This window comes from Sinocyclocheilus rhinocerous, unplaced genomic scaffold, assembly GCF_001515625.1.
Source record: "Sinocyclocheilus rhinocerous isolate Xijiao unplaced genomic scaffold, SAMN03320098_v1.1 scaffold1398, whole genome shotgun sequence".
Lineage (NCBI taxonomy): Eukaryota > Metazoa > Chordata > Actinopteri > Cypriniformes > Cyprinidae > Sinocyclocheilus > Sinocyclocheilus rhinocerous.
The window spans coordinates 288,892-309,146 of NW_015632523.1; the positions used below are offsets into that span (position 1 = coordinate 288,892).

A 20,255-nucleotide genomic window follows, 5' to 3' on the forward strand; every position below is an offset into this window, starting at 1 on the left:
TTCAACAGAGGTATGCATTTCATAATTATTTACTTACAAATAAGTATCTATTTAATCTCTACATAAATGTAAAATTAAATTTTTACATTTTCAATGACAACAGTATTTTCTTGTAAAAAGTATTCCAGTAATCTTTGTTTTATTTACAACTTTGAACTAGGGGTCGACCGATTATTGGCCTGGCCGATTATCGGTGCAGATATTAAGCATTTTTATGGTTATCGGTATTGGTCATTTTCAAAACCGATTTGCTGATACAATTATTTAAAAGCATTTAAAGAAAGTTTTTGTCAGAGCCCTTGTTATTCTTAATTTTGACATAGATTTTTACACCAGACATATATATCAGTTCAAAATATTGGTAATCTGTCTACTTGATCTGTAATAATCGGTATGGTCTTTATAATATACTTTTACACTGCATGCTAATTTTTAGATTTTTCACATTGTCTGAAGAAAATGAGTGCTGGTAAAATGCACCAACATGACACTAGAGGTGTTTTTGGAAGTTGCTTACGGGCCCAAGTTAAAAGAATCTATGCATCTATGAACTGCGCTTTGCATTTGCAATGCAAATTTTGTTACAAATATGGGAATTGCTGAATAAAATCACCTTTTACAATTTCATGATACAGCCACACGCAGTACTAAATGGCAACAGGCAGCTTCACGAGCATTTAGTTTGAAAATGTAAATGAAAGCCTGTGTGAAGCTGCACTGGGAATGAGGCAGGCCTGCAGCGAGTCTAAAAGCCCGGCCTAGTGCTTTTAATTAGTTTAATTGCCCCGCTCAGAGCTGCTGTCAAGACCGAGCGTCACTGCCGTCCAGCAGTCAAGACATCACACCACACCATACCATTCAACATAAACATACAACACACACAGATGTGTTTGTGTGTGTGTGTGTGTGTGTGTTTTAGCCAGCAGGCAGAGCCGGTTCTCAGATTAAGCTGTCAACTGGAGATAAAACAATTGCGCATCTATCAGCCATATTTCACACACAACACTGGGGGCGTCTCTGAGCGTGCACATGTGTGTGCACACAAACACACAGATTCACAGCTGGGCTCGAAACACATCCTCAACAGTTATCGTCTCTGTTAGCACTGTGTCAGGCTGCGTGTCAACACACAGAACACACACAGACCGCAGGCAGAAAGTGATGGTGAAGTAGTCACAGCGAGAGGTAGATAAAGAGCAGCCACCTCCCTCAGGGCTTCAACACCCTCGTACACACCAGAAAACAGAGACAGCACATCTGGATCTGTCTGTAGGGTGTCTCTTTCTGCTCCCCTTTACACCTGGCAGAGTATGTTTAGAGAGCGCTGATCGAGAAAAATTGTGTTATTCTTGTTTCGTACAAGGTGAAATTACTTTAATGTATGAATGCTGATTTTACTTCATGGCTTCTGAATTAACAAGAATATTGAGTGAAAAATAAATTAGGGTGGAGCTTAATTTCGTGATTGGATTGGATCACAGAAACAATGCTACAGTATGATATTATTGGTTGATATTAGCCTCAGCTAAATGAGCAGAAAAAGACAAATAGTTAAAATTGTTACATTTTGATGAATGATTGAGATTTTTTCCTTTGGAATAATGTTGCGCTCAAGTCACGTCAGAAAGATCGTATTTACGCGATAAACGCACATAAATGGCACCACATTGTACTGTAATTGTGACTGAGAAACTCTTTTCCAAGTTGGGGGTGTAGGATCTCTGTCTTCGCACGGACCCACTTACACTATTGAATCCACACATGAAACAACCACATTCCATTAAGACAAACTGAGGCACTCCTCTGCAACCAGCTGCGGTCGTAAAACTCATGCAGGGTCAGTGAAATACCATAGTATTGCAAAATTACAATACATAATGATTCAATTCACGAAAACTTCAAAAATTAAAGTAAAACATCAAAAAAGCACAGCTGATATGCATTCTTTATTCATCCCTTTGTAAAAGTAGAGTTTTGATTTAAAAATCTTGCTGTATTTAATAGAAATGGTACATCACCATCTTGATCTGATTAAAGTTACCTGACAGTAACCTGATTAAGGTTTTCCAACTCGTATACGAATTTCCAAAGAGAACTTAATGAATAACTGATGAGTAGTGCACAATAACAACAGGGACATTTATTAATAAACTACACAATTTGGATTTTCATGATGTCCTCAACATTTCTCCTTCACTCAGCGGTGTGTTACTCTCTTTCTCACACACACACACACACACACACACACACGCACACACACACACCCACGCGCACACACACACACGTGTGTTGATCTCTAATTACTTGAGCTGCTGTAATGGTAGTATTATCTTAAGAGTCCACAGGTGAGTGTACTTAGAGAACTCACTCAATGAGATTAACACGCACACACACACACACACAGGTTAATCTGATTGTGCAGTACTGCTGATGAACAGGATGGAGGGATTTTGAAGGGTGGAGAGCTGATGAAGTTGAGTGCCAAATGAAGGTAAAAAACAACAACAACTTTTGAACAGGATGACGATGGTGATGGTGATGATGATGATGATTATTAAAATTATTATTAAAAAGCTATTGGGGATGTCTTCAGCCAAATAAATACATGAATAAATAATTTAATAAATAAATAAATAAATTAATTAATTAACCACCACAAAACTAAACTAAACAAACCAAAACAACACAATACAACAATACAAACATAACAAAACAAAAAACACCAAACAAACCAAAACAACACACAAAAACGGCTTCCCTTGGAATGAAACAAAACAAAACAAAACAAAAACAAAACACCTATGATGCATATCTTTGGACTGTGGTAGAAATTAAATAGCATTTTTATTGTATGCCATCAGAAGGGTAGAATGTCATTGTGTCCAGACTGGACATATAAATATTTACCCCAAAACTACACAATTATCACTTTCCAAACAGCTTCTGTATTTTTATGCTGAAGTTCACACTCATAATTAAGCAGCATGAAATAAATTAATAATACATAACAAGATGCAAATGTCTAGGATTTACACAAGCTTCAGTCTGGATCCAGAACACCTGAGAAGGCCAGGTGTATATGACTTTCTTCTTTCAGGCGAAAATAATTTTTAATTTTTTTCCTACGTCATCCGCTGGAAGCCACTCTCCTGGGAATGTGCATACGCACATAGCGATTACAGTTTATAAAGTTTTAAATATAGATATTTTTCTTACACAAACACATCAATTCACTAACCCCCTATAGCCATGTGGAGCACTTTTTACGATGGATGGATGCACTTTTATTGGACTTCATCCATCCAACCCAATTCACTGCCATTATAAAGCATTTTTTAATGTAACTCTGATTGGATTCGTCTGAAAGAAGAAAGTCATATACACCTAGGATGGCTTGAGGGCGAGTAAATCATGGGTTAGTTTTCATTTTTGGGTGAACTATCCCTTTAATGCATATATGAAAAGGCTGAAAATGGGTGCTTCAGAAACAAACACTGAATTCTCTTATTTCAGCGGTTGATATTTAGCTGGTCCATTCCATCCATACGCTGATTACCTGTTGTGTAGAGCACTAGACTGGCAGCTATAAACCTTATTAGCGTGATCTGGGAGAGCACGGGCTCTTCTACACTCCAAACACACATACAGGATGAGTGATTGGGGCTGTTTTAACAAGTCAAGTTTAACAAATGAGCTAATATCAGTTTTCAAAGCACGGTACACATCCAATCAGTCAAATGGCCCCGGCCGATTGCGTGGGGGTTTTAAGTGTGTACCTGTTTAAAACAATCTTCTGTTCCTGCGTGTCATCGCGTAAACATTCATCACGGTGACAGAGGCGCATTCGCGACCCCCCCATATCACTCTGCCGGGGCCTCGGCGGGCTGTCAGAGGAACAATTGTCTTTAATTATGCCTGCAGATAAAGCCCGACGTGGACAGAGGCCGCAAGATTAACTGGGGTCCTATTTGATCACATTTGACTAATTTCAGGCATAAATCTTCAGCGCCGTGGATGCACAGCGAGACTATTAACCTGAAATTGACAAGTTTGTTTTCCCCTTTAAGTCTCTGCAATTTGAATATCAAAACAAATGCGAAAGGAACATACGAAAAGGGAAAACGGCAAATACGAGACTGTAGCATAACAGAATAGCTCGTGTCTTTTTAATACGCAATAATCCAGCAAATGAATCTGCATGGCTTGTTTTCATTTAGCCTTTTGAAATAAACTAAAAGACTAAAGATTAAATGTTCATCACAGAGAATTATATGCAAATAATGCCAAAGTGTTGCTTGCACCCATGAAATGAAATGAAAAACTAATTAGCTGGAATTTGCATTTGAACTAATTGGATCTCCGTTTAACGCAGCAGAGGTGCGGCAGAGTTCAACAGTTTAGAATTCAATCTGATTTGCTCTCTGTCTTAATTCTCGGTGTGAGGAGATAATATAATTAGCATAATTTGGATCTTATTTGCGACTGTAAGAGTCGGAGGGGGACAGTCGACTGAAGACGCTGCGAGAGAATTTATGGGTGAGTTTCATTGTAAGTGAGCATCACTGCACTGCACTCGCTCTGGGGGGCTGAGCACTTCTGAAGGGTGCAGAGCATTATGTGTGCGCACAATCCAAACACCCTGCCAGAAGATATACATCACTACCACTGCATTTTGATATGTTCATAATGTAAGAATGAAAACTTTGTTGTATTTGTAATATAGCATTAACAGTAACAGCTAACTCTTGTTTTTTAATAATAATAATAATAATAATAATAATAGTAATTATTAGGGATGCACCGATGTATCGGCCGCCGATATTTATCGGCCGATTTTTCCTCAATTTGCAACTATCTGCATATCGGCTATATAAGGAAAAAGGCCGATATATCAAACCGATGGTTTATTAATTAACTGCGTGAAGGCACTGAGCTGTATAATGTCTGTTGCATAATCCTAGCGCTGCTGTCTGCACTTTAATGCTAATCAAATAACAAAAGACAAAAGATTGCACACTATTCTTGACTAAATAACTTTTGTAACTTTCATAAGTGTAGCGGACCTCATCTGAATGATGACCAAAACTTTACTGATGTTTTATTAAGTTTACTGCGTCTTTTTTCACTCCAAAAAAATCACTATAAGAGCTAAACAAAACACAGCACGAAAAGTGGACATTAAACTCTCTCTCAGCTGCATTATCATCAACATACAGCAAATTACACAGTAAACAAATATATACAGATCTCATGCCTTTTCAGGGGGTGCTTAATAAACTGACAAACTTTAAATCCGAAGAACTGCGTGCTTTCATTACCCATATAGCTGCTCCGTAGACTAGAAAACCCGTCAAAATAAGAGTCCCGCCTTGGTAATGGAGATCTCATACATATTTAAACTTAAAAATATTAAAATGTATACAAAAACAAATTAGAAGATTAATCATAATAAAATCTGTTACAATAAAGAAGGATTAATATGTATTTAATTTATACAGTGAAGTGTTATTTTACATTTGTTTACTTTATTTCTGTACCTGAAAACTGTTAAACCTACCTAAAAAGCACTGTTTATTTAATATGTATCCAACATTTCAAGAGAGGAAGTGAAAAATATCGGTATCGGAATCGGCCAATAAGTGTTTGTTAAAATCGGTATCGGCCCCAAAAATCCTATCGGTGCATCCCTATGTAATTATTATTATTACTTATTTTTTTAAACCATTTATTTTTAATAACAAAAAATGAATACATTTCATAAGAAATATAAAACCAACAGGGAAAAATAAGGGGGAGGGAGAGGAAAAACAAACAAACAAACAAACAGGAAACATTTAACTTCATATACCTTTTGATGAGTTATATACATTTCAACAATAATTACGGTCTCTCAGTTTTGGTGTCATTTCCATCAAAGCCTGCAAATTTGGCTAAAAATGGGCACTTAAGAAAACAAAGTATAAATAATGTATTGCAAAAAGGTTAGTGTGTTTACAACAGTGATGTGTCAAAATCAAATAAAAATAATTTACAAAACAAAAGAAGTTCTGGTGATCTTGGAAACGTTTTGTTTCCCCTTCATCTTTTCACAAGCAAAAAACACAAAACGTTCCAGTGATCTTAGAAAAGTTTTTGTTTCACCATGCCTTCATAATTTAACAAAAACAAAACAAAATGAAACCAATCAAATGAAAACAAACAAAAAACAAATAATACAAAACAAAAAAGGTTCAAGGGAATCTTAGAAACATTTCGTTTCACTATGCCCTAATCATTAAACAAAACAAACAAAAAAATGTTTCCAATGATTTTGGAAATGTTTAGTTTCGCTATGACTTAAAGGGATAGATCACCCAAAAAAGAAAATTCTGTCATTAATTACTCACCCTCATGTCGTTCCAAACCCGTAAGACCTTCGTTCATCTCCGGAACACAATTTAAGATATTTTTGATGAAATCCGAGAGCTTTCTGTACCTGCATAGACAGCAAGGGTCCTACAATGTCGTGATATTCTCCATAATGGAGAAGATTTGTTGAATAAGTCGTTATTTTGGGGTTTTTTTGCGCACAAAAAGTATTTTCATAGCTTCATAAAATTACGGTTGAAACCCTGATGTCACATGGACTATTTTACTGATGTCCTTACTACGTTTCTGTGCGCTGATTGTGGTAATATCCTCGCTGTCTATGCAGGGTCAGAAAGCTCTCTGATTTCATCAAAAATATCTTAATTTGTGTTCCAGAGATGAATGAAGGTCTTACGGGTTTGGAATGACATGACGGTGAGTAATTAATGACATAATTTTCATTTTTGGGTGAACTATCCCTTTAACAAACAAATAATTATAAAACGGATAGTTCCGGTCCTTGATTCTGATTGGCTGAGCCACGTTCGAAGCTGTTGTAAATTACTCTACAAACACACACCTTTGTTTACTTCTGTGTGTTGCTCGGCAACCACTTTGTTGGAACCACAGCTGTTTCTGAGGAACTACATTGTTTGGCGGAAGAATACTGTTTTTATTTATATCATTACACTTTATTTGCTCTGTTTTATTTTGTGAAACCGTACTACGTATATGGAGTAACCGTTTTATAAAAGCAATAAGCACCGTGAAGCCGTTGTTTACAGTGATTTTATAACAGCTAAGGGGGTTTAACTCCGCTTCGCGTCGTACCTAACAACGCCCCTTAGCTGTTATAAATTCACTGTAAACCACGGCTTCTTGGGGCTTATTGCTTTAATAAATAAATAAATAAAATAAATAAATAATAATAATAATAATAATAATTAAGGTTCCAGTGATCCTGGAAATGTTTTGTTTCATCTTGCTTTCAACAAAAACAAAACAAAACAAAACAAACAAACAAACAAACAAACAAAAACAATAAAAGGTCCGAGGGGATCTTGGAAACATTTTGTTTCACAATGCCCTCATCATTTAACAAAACATAAAACACGTTTAGTTATATTTCCCATCCTTAGTCTGTAACATTGACTATTCAGAAAACCTCTAAATCTCACATACACCTCACCTTCCATTTCTTGTTCAAGTCTCTCTCTCGCTCTCTCTCTCACTCTCTCTCTCGCTCTCTCTCTCTCTCTCTCGCTCTCTCTCTCCAGTACCACCCGTCTCCATATTTCACCCGCCACCCTTTCTGTCATGACTGGAAGCGCTGAAAAGCCCCTCAACATTGTCCCTGTTAGTTTAGCAGCCGTGCATGTGGGTGCCGCACTGTGAAGCGTTAAAGCAGGTGTCACGCTCAGGAGATATATATGACAGGCCGAGTGCAATAGCACTGATGCACTGTAAATAGCCTCTGTGTACACGACTCGCATGTGTGTATAAGACAGCACTACTACTGCGTTTACTATAAAGAGAAACACTGGCCTGGAGCTTATCTACACGAAATTAAACAGGCTGTGTGGGATCGTAAAACAAACCCTCAGAAACACACACACACACACGCACTTGCAAGCACTTAGATTCATATTTTTGCTCTGTCAAAACCTTGCGAGCTGCCACAGTAGGCAGCACTTTAAGAAACACGCAATTCCAGAATAAATCCAAGACAAACTACGCAGGAGAAAAATCTATTTATGAGTAAGTGACAAATACAGGAGTTGATATAATTCTAACAAAATCAAAGAACAAAAGGGTGCGACATGTCAACCAAAATCTGGCCAAAACAAGTTTGTTTGTAGCATCTCACCATTGTGAACACTTTACAACAACTTCAAACTGTTATTGACTTAATACGCGGATGCACTTTCTTTGGAGTGGAAATCTTTCAATGTTAATTTCTTCACTCAGTCCATCAAGATCAGACACAACATAAACACACTTAAGAGCAGCAAATTTAAGTTGTAATTATAATTAAAATCGAAATAGAATAATTTGCCTCAGAAACTTTGCAAAGGGTAAACTGCTTAGGTATTTTAAACTTATATTTAAAGTATTTTAAAATAGAACTTTGTTGTAAGTATACAGTAATTTCCACAATAACTAACAGGAAACTGCTTTACCAACAAACAAACAAACAAACAAACAAAAATCAATTCTTAGAAATATACTTTTTTTACACTGTCAAACTTAAAGGCTTTGAAAAACCGAGAAGTTAAAATGTAATGAATTTTTTAAAATGCGGTGAAACTATAAAGAGAAACACTGGCCTGGAGCTTATCTACACGAAATTAAACAGGCTGTGTGGGATCGTAAAACAAACCCTCAGAAACACACACACACACACGCACTTGCAAGCACTTAGATTCATATTTTTGCTCTGTCAAAACCTTGCGAGCTGCCACAGTAGGCAGCACTTTAAGAAACACGCAATTCCAGAATAAATCCAAGACAAACTACGCAGGAGAAAAATCTATTTATGAGTAAGTGACAAATACAGGAGTTGATATAATTCTAACAAAATCAAAGAACAAAAGGGTGCGACATGTCAACCAAAATCTGGCCAAAACAAGTTTGTTTGTAGCATCTCACCATTGTGAACACTTTACAACAACTTCAAACTGTTATTGACTTAATACGCGGATGCACTTTCTTTGGAGTGGAAATCTTTCAATGTTAATTTCTTCACTCAGTCCATCAAGATCAGACACAACATAAACACACTTAAGAGCAGCAAATTTAAGTTGTAATTATAATTAAAATCGAAATAGAATAATTTGCCTCAGAAACTTTGCAAAGGGTAAACTGCTTAGGTATTTTAAACTTATATTTAAAGTATTTTAAAATAGAACTTTGTTGTAAGTATACAGTAATTTCCACAATAACTAACAGGAAACTGCTTTACCAACAAACAAACAAACAAACAAACAAAAATCAATTCTTAGAAATATACTTTTTTTACACTGTCAAACTTAAAGGCTTTGAAAAACCGAGAAGTTAAAATGTAATGAATTTTTTAAAATGCGGTGAAACTATCCATAAAAAGTAATAACATATGTTCACGTTGTTTACAATACATGTGAATGTACACATTTTAATCATTATGTCTTTAAAAAAAAGTAGTAAAATGTTTTTCAAGGCAAAAATTATGAGTTATTAATATATAAATTAATTCAGTAATTCATACATATCATTACATTTGTTAACACTTTATTTTACGGTGTCATTATTACACGTTGCATGCACTTACTATTACAATAACAATAAATTATGCATAATTACATGCAAGTAACCCTTTTTTTTAAAAGTAACTTTTCAGAACTTTTTAAGGTTGTTAACTAAATGTTAAATTGTATTCCTTTAATCCTTTTTATTTAAAAAAAGAAAATCATTTTAATTTTGATAACTGGACAGTTTATCACCCCTGACCTCAAAAATAAAATGAATTTTAATTCAGAAAAAAAAAAAAAAAGACAGAGAAGTATTAGGACAGAAGAGGTCATTCCAAGTCAATGTATATGTTAATTGCATTTCTTACGTATTTTTGAATGAATTCAAAAAATAAAATAAAATAATAAAAACATCATCATTTACAAATAAAATCATATTTCATTCAATACTGAAATGCTTCACTAAAATAGTTTGATGGAATCAAACACCAATTATTTCATTGACTATTTGTGTGTGCTCCGTCTTATTTTTTTTACTTATTAGACGATCATTAGCTAATATGCTAACACTGAGTCTCTCCCGTGCAGAGCACTATTTATAGTAAGCGCAGCAGATACTTGCTGCCTACGCAGAGCGTTCCAAATCAGTCACTTATGAGGTTCCGTGATGTTGCAGGCAGCAGGTAGCGAGGCGCTACGTTTCAGAACGAGCTATTGTTTCCGTAATTACAAACACACACCCACGCTCGCACCAACACACGCTTACACATGTACACACGTGGCATTCCTCCAAATAAAGCATGCAAATGCCGTGTTGGAGAAATGTGGCCCAGAGTGCATAATTTAGCAGAAAAGGTGGCGGAGAGAGGGGGGAAAGGCCATGATTATGTGTACAAAACAAGAGGGACAAAACACTAGAGACGGGCATAATAACCAAACATGAACTCTCAAACCCTAATGATGACACCAGGGACGAGAACAGTTGCTGCTGAACCAAGCAGAAAATTGCTGGTCATTTGTAAACAGGTAACGATGCGGGCCAGGTGTGTGAGCATATGTAGCTGGGCGGGGACGAGTGTGAGTGTGTGTGTGTGTGTGTGTGTGTGTGTCCGGCTGGTCAGCTGTCAGGCTCATTAGCCGAGTCGCTGCCCACTCGTATGACTTCATCTGCCGTGATACCGCTGGACTGCTCTCTTATATACTGCCGATCTCTTCTATTATAGAGTTAGAGCAGAATTTTGAGGCACAAGATGTAGGTTTTAATGTCTAAATTGAGAAACATGCTAATATTAGATCATTTGAAATAATAACTGAGGGCCCTAGTGATCAGGTTACGGCCCCGGGGCCCTATAGTGGTCAGTTCACACTGTATGTGCTATTGGGAAAGATGTTTAGCTTCCGGGTGTCACCCCCTGATAGTCTGAGGCCTCAGCAAAATTCACTTTTTTTATCAGATACACATTTTTAAAATTGGAAAATATATAAAAATGGAACAAAAATATTGATGACTCATCCTGAACTCCAATCAAACGCTCTCTGGAATGAGAAAGCCCCTCTTCATTCCAGCTTTATTTCAATTTCGGTAATTGAAATGAAGCTGAACTACAATTATAAATTCAGTCAATTGGAAATTATAAAAATAACAAAAAATTGTATATAATTTTTCGATGAAAAACTTAGAAAAACTTGAACGAAAATTGGAAATGTTTCCTCGGCAGCCAACTGAAATAAGTTTGAAGTACTAAAATTATTAAACCTAATACTGAAAGTTAAATATAATTAAAATATCACTGATGCAAAAACTAAATTCCAAACAAAAACATATAAAACTATTCAAACTTACAGTAAAATGTAAATGAAAACTAAAAAGTAATTCAAAATATATAATGGTTTCAACATACTTAGGTTATTAATATGTTTCAATTAGTTTTTATTTTTATATTTTCATTTTACCTTTTGTTTAAGTTTTAGCAATTTTGTTGTGTTTGCAATTTTTTTATTGCTTTTTTATTTCAATATGGTTATATAGTTTTTACTCATGTTTATTTATATTTTGGTTATTATTTTAGTACATGAAGTTAAACTAAATAAAAATGAGAAATCTTGGCAACTAGCAGAAATAAAACAAGTTTAATATTTTTCTATTCTATTTCATTTATGTTTAGTTTATCTTTATGTTAATTTTATTGATTGATTGATTCAGTTTAGTGAACTGCAATAACTTTAAATAGTATATTACTACTATTAATACTATTTAAACAAACAAACAAATAAATAAATACACCCTCCAGCCTACCAATAACATTATATATATATATATATATATATAATTTTTTTTTATTTTTTTATTAAAAGACACTCTCTTAAATACTGACAGCTAGTGGCATGGATGTAACATCACACAAACATTATCTGTAAGGGGAAAAAAGGCTCTGTTAGTCATGCATGATAAATCTGAGCATGTGTCTAATAATAGGGAGGTTATGATGATAAAATGAGTAGTATTTGGCATCTCAGCATGGCCGCCTGTACAAGATGACCCTATCCATGAAAAATAAAACAGCTTTTATTAGCCATTTATTCATTCATTCATTTATTAATTTTATGGGTGCACAAAATATTTCATTATATATATATATATATATATATAATTTTTTATTTTTTTTTTATTAAAAGACACTCTCTTAAATACTGACAGCTAGTGGCATGGATGTAACATCACACAAACATTATCTGTAAGGGGAAAAAAGGCTCTGTTAGTCATGCATGATAAATCTGAGCATGTGTCTAATAATAGGGAGGTTATGATGATAAAATGAGTAGTATTTGGCATCTCAGCATGGCCGCCTGTACAAGATGACCCTATCCATGAAAAATAAAACAGCTTTTATTAGCCATTTATTCATTCATTCATTTATTAATTTTATGGGTGCACAAAATATTTTTTTTCTCGGATAACCTTAACTTCAAGAAAATCTAAAAATGAATGGCCCAATGGAAGAAACTGTATATTTTAAAATATCATAATCCTTACTAATAAAAACGTTGAGGTATCATGTGAAGTGAGCAGTTGATGAAAGACAGTTTATAGAACTGTTTAACCAGCAAACACTAAATATTAAAGTTCACATTTACAGAAGTCTGCTCACTTCAGTGAAGCCATTCACAGAATATTTGTCCTGTGTCATTTGTAGAGTCAGGAACAACTGAGGAAAAGGTGAGCGAATATTTTAGATTAAATTAATGCAAAAATTAATTCTGGAATTGTAGCTTCTTTTTATCGGCATATACAGTACACACACACACACACAGATGCGGAGGTTAAACTGCTGTCAGAGTGTATGGCGCAGTGCTGAGCGTGGCATTAGATCACACTCACTCACAGAGACATTGTAAAGGCAGTCAGGCATAACAGAGCCACCCGCTGGGCCTACAGAAGCCGTGCAGACCAGTACTGACAGCCCTGAGACGAGACGCCTGCGAAATATGGCTTATGAATTTCTGTGCACAAGCCTTTAACAGTTTTTTCACTTACCCAGCATGCATTTAGTTCTGAGTGAGGCACAAAACAAACAGGAAATCAAATGACTATTAAACAAGCACAGGGAAATTAAATAAATAATTAAATAAATGTTGTATTTTATTTTATTATTTTTATTTATTTAATTTTTATTATTTTTTTATTATTTAAAAAAAAAAAGTTTTTTTTTTTTTTTTTCAGAAATAATACCAATACCAAAAGCAACGTTTTGGTGTTATTAGGGACTTAGTCAGGAGTGATTTTCATGGCAATAACATCAAAAAAATTTCTTTCTATTGAAGAATTGGACAAATTTCTACATGAAAATAGGAAGATTTCTGCTTTAGCAGAGAGGACTGTTAAGAGCTTGGGAAAGAGGTGCAGAGATAAATGACGAACTTAGAAGGAACTGGATGTTTTTACAGTCTGACCTTCCTGGAAAAGCACAACATCTGGAACGATGTGAAGGCTTCTCTGAAAGGTAGAAAACAATGTAATGCTTCCTTCAAAGATAAATCGTTTGGCTGAACTCTAAGGCAGTGGTTAATTCTGGTCCTGCACATTTTGTACGTCTGTTATCTGACACACTGAGTTCAGTTCATGGAGTCTCTCTTAATGAGCTGATGATCTGAATCAGGTGTTTTAAATAAGGGAGACATTGCGATTTGGCTCTTGATTTTATTATTGTTCTTTTATTTATTTCTTTGCCGAGAGGCAAACATATCAAACAAGAGCGTCTACGGTAATTCACGGTGGCCAAAACACACAAGGAAATGCGTCGTGAAAAAAAATATACTCTGCATTCGCATTTGGACGGGATTAGTTTTCTCAGAGGATCACTGAGTTTGCCGAAAAACAGTAGGTAATTTGCTCTGGAATTATTAGAGAGGTTGTGTGAGAAAAACACAGACATGGCAGATTCGGACGGGATTAAAATCGCAAAGTACGTCTGTAATGATCCCCTGTAAAACTAGTCCCGTCCGAATAGGGCTACGAGAGGCAAACATATCAAACAAGAGCGTCTACGGTAATTCACGGTGGCCAAAACACACAAGGAAATGCGTCGTGAAAAAAAAAATACTCTGCATTCGCATTTGGACGGAATTAGTTTTCTCAGAGGATCACTGAGTTTGCCGAAAAACAGTAGGTAATTTGCTCTGGAATTATTAGAGAGGTTGTGTGAGAAAAACACAGACATGGCAGATTCGGACGGGATTAAAATCGCAAAGTACGTCTGTAATGATCCCCTGTAAAACTAGTCCCGTCCGAATAGGGCTATAGAGATTACTGTCATCTCACTGTATTCGTGAGTATGTGAATACAGACGCTTCTACGCAACGCCAGCTTGATTTGTGAGCAATTTATAGCAATGCGAGTTTGAGTTGCATTCTCAGCGCTGCCACAGGGGGCGCTATAGCAGAAATTACCGTAAACCGTATAACTGTGTCCCAAATGACATTGTATTCATTGCACACTCAAACTTGTACTCTACTATAATGTATGATTTTTATACGGTTATTTTGTCAATTTTAATAGCCCTGCCCCCTCCGTTACGATAGAAAAGCTGCGACTATTACATTTCTAATACGCCATGCTTCATTTTTTCAGTTAATTAAGTGCATCATCCAGGTATATGAAGTGCACTTTCTTGTTGGAAATTTTGATACTACAAAATAACGTAGAATAGTGCACAAATTGGGAAGCAACTAATACGCCTACAGTCAATTGTCTCATTCAGGTCAACTACTGTGATTGCGGCGCAACAGTTTGAAAAGAATCTTCCTGAGCAAGTTGGATTTCACTAACATGTTTATAGAAAAGCTACTTGAATACTCAGACGTGATGTCAATTTGTAGGCCAACCTGCAAGGCTAATTCGCATTTTGTTCTACAACAAAGTTGCTAACAAGTAAGGACTACAATTATTGTCCAGTTTGTCGAACATGTAAATACACATCGAGACCGTAATTAACATCTTAGCTAGCTGTTTTCTTAAAATCGGCAGGAAATTTGCAAAAAAAAAAAAAACAAAGGCTCGGAAATGCTAATGCTATGTCCAAGCGTAGCGCTTGTGCATTTGCGTAAAGTATGTTTCTGGCCTAAGGTACAAACCTAAACAACCAACCTAGCTCACCTAATCAACACCAACAACAGACCAAACTTCACATTTTGTGCATGTTGTATTAGCAGCTCCTCTTGTGAGCGATGCTTACGCTCTCAGTGTGTGCGCTGCAGATGTGAGTTTAGCTCTGCTGGTGTTTCTCTCTGCTGGATTTAATCAGAGTCAGGCTTCTCTCTCAGTTCTTTTGGCCGTGTTTTTAATCGCCCGGGTCTGAGTCCGTCATTTCTACTTCAAACGCGGGTTGATCTTCAGTGCTAACTCCAGTATGGGCTCTTATCATCAGCGACACGCCGAACACCCGCTAACCCTCCCCCTACAGACCCGCCGCTGCTGGTTATGAGTGCAGGCAACTAGTCAGAGCAAACTTCACCATCAGATCGTTCATTATATCAAAGCTTTTACAGTGTTACGCAGACGAGCTGAAATGGAGAGTGGGAGTGTTTTAAATGAGATATTTCTCCGTTTTGACTGTATGCCCCAGGACATATTTAGAGAGGGGCTGGTTTGAGATGTCTCATTTACAGGAAGATGAGGAGAGATGGGAAAATATGAGCTGTATGGAGTGATGTAGTGTCTATGTTTAATTCATAGCCAATATTTTTTCAAGTATATTCATATATTTATATGCACAAATGGCAGATGCTATTTGCACCCTGGTGTCAACAATAATGTTATTAGACAAAAAGTAAATGGTATACTGTAGTATATAGTGTATGCAGTCATCACTAACTAAATATGTAAAATAATAATAATAAAATAAATATGTAATTTGCAGATCATTTGCAGGATAATTTGAAGATTAATTTGAAAAGACAAAAACAACAAACAGATGTCCTACCTTTATGTAGACAAGGTCCAGGGAAGAAAGAGAGGGGGAAAAAGAAAAAGAGAGATGGTAAATTATTTAAAATATTTTTGACAAATAGATAATTATAATGAAAATATAATAAAATTAAAAATGATAGAAATATACTAAATTATGAAATTACCTACAAATATCATAATATATAAAAGACAAAGTAACGTTTTTAAAATATTTATAAATATTCAATAAATATAATTATAACAAATACATTATAAAAATCTAAATAATAATAATAATAACAACAACATTATATATAAATTAATAAAATAAACTTTTTAACAAGTTTTTACCTGTGTGTGTGTGTGTGTGTGTTGGATAGTAACTGATTACATGTAATCTGGATTACATAATCATATTCCAAAAATTAAGTACTTGTAATTAGATTATATTACATTTTTAAATACTCGTAATCAGACTACAGATACTCTTTTATTGATTACTTACATGATTGCATATTATTCACGCAATAGCAATAAATTATTCATATAAACTACTCCCTAATTCTTCTTTTTCATATTTTAAATTTACATTTATAAAATTGCCTGCTTTCAATACATTCAGAAAGTCTTCCCGTTTTGATGCCATAAATAGTACATTTTTTACTGTTGCTGTTTTAAAATGATTTATCTTCAACGCCTCTTCAGTTTCTTCACGAGCCCCAGTTTGGGAAACCTTGACATAAGGCAATGTTTAATGCACTTCATGTTGTTACCAAGAACAAATGGAATTTATTTTCTATCTCTCTGCATTTTTTTTAGATTGATATGATACAAAATTATCCTATTTAAATCAATGTGATAAACAAGTTAGGTCAAAAGTAATCTAAAAGTAATCAAAAAGTAGTCCGATTATATTACCTAAAATGTGTAACATAATGGATTACATTACTAACTGCAATTTTTGTCATGTAATTTGGAATCAGAACTACAATTTGTAAGTAATCTACCCAGCACTGTAGATATTTATGAATCTAAACAGCATTGTTAGTAATGTTTACTAGAGTACAACAGTAAGGTACATTTTCATAAGGGTCAGCTGACTAACTGATGTGACCTCTTTGAATTATGTGAATGTATGTTAGGGAGCCAGTGCAGGTGAAAGTCTTCCTGTCTGTGTTTCCCATAATGCTGTGCTAAGAGACAGTGATGCTCTCACTAGAGACCAACTAACATGCTTCACTAACTCCTTCACTGTCTCGAGACAAGTCAGGCCGACAAAAAATTATTCACCACATGATTTTCCAACTAAACAAGACCAACAGTCCAACCAGCACAAACTACTGCAAGAACATCATAAGACTCGTTTCCATTTCTTTATTCTCAACAGGAAGTATTTGACGTCTGAGCAGGACCACCCTGCACCGTCCGTTCATCCAGCCCTCACACCACAGCGCAGGGGTCACCGCTGAGCTCTGCGGTGGGTCAGAGGGGTGAGCAGCGGCTCCGTCAGCTCTGGAGGGTCACGGCTGGAGCGCGGGGAATAGAGACACGGGTGTGAGAGGCCTCTGCTGCTCTGCTCCTCTGAGAGAGAGAGAGACGGCCGTTACCTCCTCATCACCCATTTATCACCCTGCCAACAGAGCTGAGGCCGAATTACTCTTCCACTATCACACTATCACTGACACAGAGAGAGAGAGAGAGAGAGAGAGAGATATCCAGGATCTCCCAAAATAAATAAATAAATACATATATACATACATACAATAATAATTCTCAGTAGTAACTGATTATGTGTGAATTAATCAGATTCCAAAAATTAAATACTTCTATTTACAAAATGGCAGTAAATTATTCATGATTCATTGATTCTCCCTAATTCTTTTTTTTTTAATATTATTTTCAATCATCCATTCAAAAAAAAAGGCCTATTGCTTATAAATGTTTGGAAAGTCTTCAAGTTTTGTGGAATTGCACACACAGACTGGACATGAGTTCAAATTTTATTAGGCGCCAAGCACCAAAGGTGTGTAGGCACCTCTTGTATCCGTTAGATTTCTTCTTCTTCTTCTTCTTCTTCTTCCACTCGAGTCTATGGCAGCCCATAGAACCGTTTGTGGGAAAGTGATGAAATTTGACACACAGATAGAGGACAGTCTCAACCCCAGCAAATTTGGTGTGTCTATCTCAAATTCTCTAGCGCCACCACTTGTCCAAAGTTTCACTCATGTTTATGCTAATAACTTTTGACCCATAAGGTCTAGAAGAAAAATCCTTTTCCTCTGAATCCTTGGCTCATGGCGAGTCGAATGAACACCAAAATGTAAAATCGTAAAGTCAATTTTTTTTCGCTATTTTTAATAGTTCGAAAAACTTACTTTTTCAAACTCGTCCTAGACGGTTTGTCTGATTTTCACCAAGTTTGGCTCAAATCATCTTCAGACCATGCTGGCAAAACATTGTGGAAAGAAAGTTGATTAGTCAAACCGTTCTCAAATAACGCATGAATGAATTCGATAAAGAGCACGCAAAAATGGATGTGAGGCTATATCTCCGCAACAGTTTGGCGTATTGAGTCCAAACTTGGTGTGTGTTATAACAAGTATGACCTGAGGCTACCCTGCAATGTATTGGCACAAAACTGGTCTCTTTAGATTTGGTGGAGCATGCCGAGTCGAACCATATCCAATTTTCCCATGTCAGCCATTTTGGGCATCGACCATTCTCAATTTTGTCGTAAAATGCTATATTTTACGAACGCATTGGCATATCATAACGAAACTCGGTATGAGTCTTCGGCACCATGCTCTGACAGTACTCAAAAAGTTTGGGGGCAGTGCCACCTTGTGGCCAAAAGTTATAAAGAAATATTCATAATTGCATTGATTAAATTGGCCTATTGCTATGAAAACGACCTCAACATATTCCTTGGGTCCTGCAGAGAACATCGATACCAATTTTGCCATAGTTAGCCGAACTTCCTGTCCACCATTTTGATTTATGTTGAAAACCTACTTTTTTCAAACTCCTCCTAGACCAGAGTTTCTCAACCCTGGTCCTGAGCGCCCCCCAACACTGCACATTTTGAGACCGTTTTTTGAATTTTCACCAAATTTGACTTGGATCATCTTCAGACTATGCTGGCAAAAAGTTATGGATTTTGCATTGATATACGAAACGGTTATTGTTTAATGCATTAACAAATTTGCCGTAAAGATGCCAAACTGCATCTGAGGCTGTATCTCTGCAAAGCTTTGACATATTTGCACCAAACTTTGTATGTGCCATTGTCACGTCACACTGACCACGCCACACCAATTTGATAACAGCGCCACCTATTGGTCAAAAGTAATAAACCATTCATTAAATACTATAAATAAAACTTACAAAAATGTTAATAACTTTTGATTGTATTAGCCTATTGTAATGACACTGGTCTCAAAATATTCCTTGGGTCATGCTGAGAAAATTGATACCCCTTTTGCTATAGTCGGTCGAACTGTCCGTCATTTTGATTTTGTTCAAATGACTTCAATTATTCATTTGGTCTGATGCTTGCTTGCTTCTGTTGTGCTTGGCCCCTTAATTGCTGCTTGCAGCTATATTTTTAATGTATTCATTTTAATTGCTTTTCCCCCCCCCGTTAATTTAACATTTTAAAGACTTAATTTACTATTAGCTTTTCATAAATTTATTAAACACGTGCAGTTCCTTCACAAATCCTAGTTTAGGAAACACTGACATGTCATGTTTAATACACTTCATGATGTTAATAACAAAGAATGCAATACATTTTCTTTCTCGTTTATTCTTTGTATGTGATAAATGAGTTAAGTCAAAAGTAACAAAAGTAATATAATCTAAAAATAATCTGATTATATCTGATTATATTACATAAATCGTGTAATAGATTACATAGATTACAACATTTTGCATTTGTATTCAGTAACGGACTATCCAGCATTGTGTATTATAATTTTTTTTTTTAACTATATATTATAACATTTTACTTTAAAAATAAAATTAAATAAATAAAAAGAAAACCAATGTCTGAATGTTGACCTCTGTCTTTGTATTGTCTGGTTTGGGTCACACACAGCAGTTGTACAGTAGGGAAGCTAAAGACAGATGCCAGAGTTGAAGGACACCGGCCCTGGGCAAAGAGACACTTCCGCAAGACACACACGCGCACACACACACACACACACACACACACACACAGACGATGCATGGTCCGC

The 20,255-nt window shown here is 35.8% G+C and overlaps 1 protein-coding gene across 2 annotated transcripts in view; it reads right to left on the reverse strand.

The window, feature by feature from the left end:
- LOC107742620 (WW domain-containing oxidoreductase-like) overlaps positions 1-20,255 on the reverse strand; it is a 236,604-nt gene that overhangs the window by 30,904 nt on the left and 185,445 nt on the right. Inside the window, exon 8 of one of the 2 annotated variants that reach the window (XM_016555666.1) lies at positions 17,460-17,601. The exons of the other annotated variant lie outside the window; for it this stretch is intronic. Coding sequence (XP_016411152.1) covers positions 17,527-17,601 — 75 coding nt within the window. The 3' untranslated portion in view covers positions 17,460-17,526. Of the gene's footprint in view, positions 1-17,459; positions 17,602-20,255 lie in introns of those variants that run through there. 2 annotated transcript variants of the gene reach the window in all.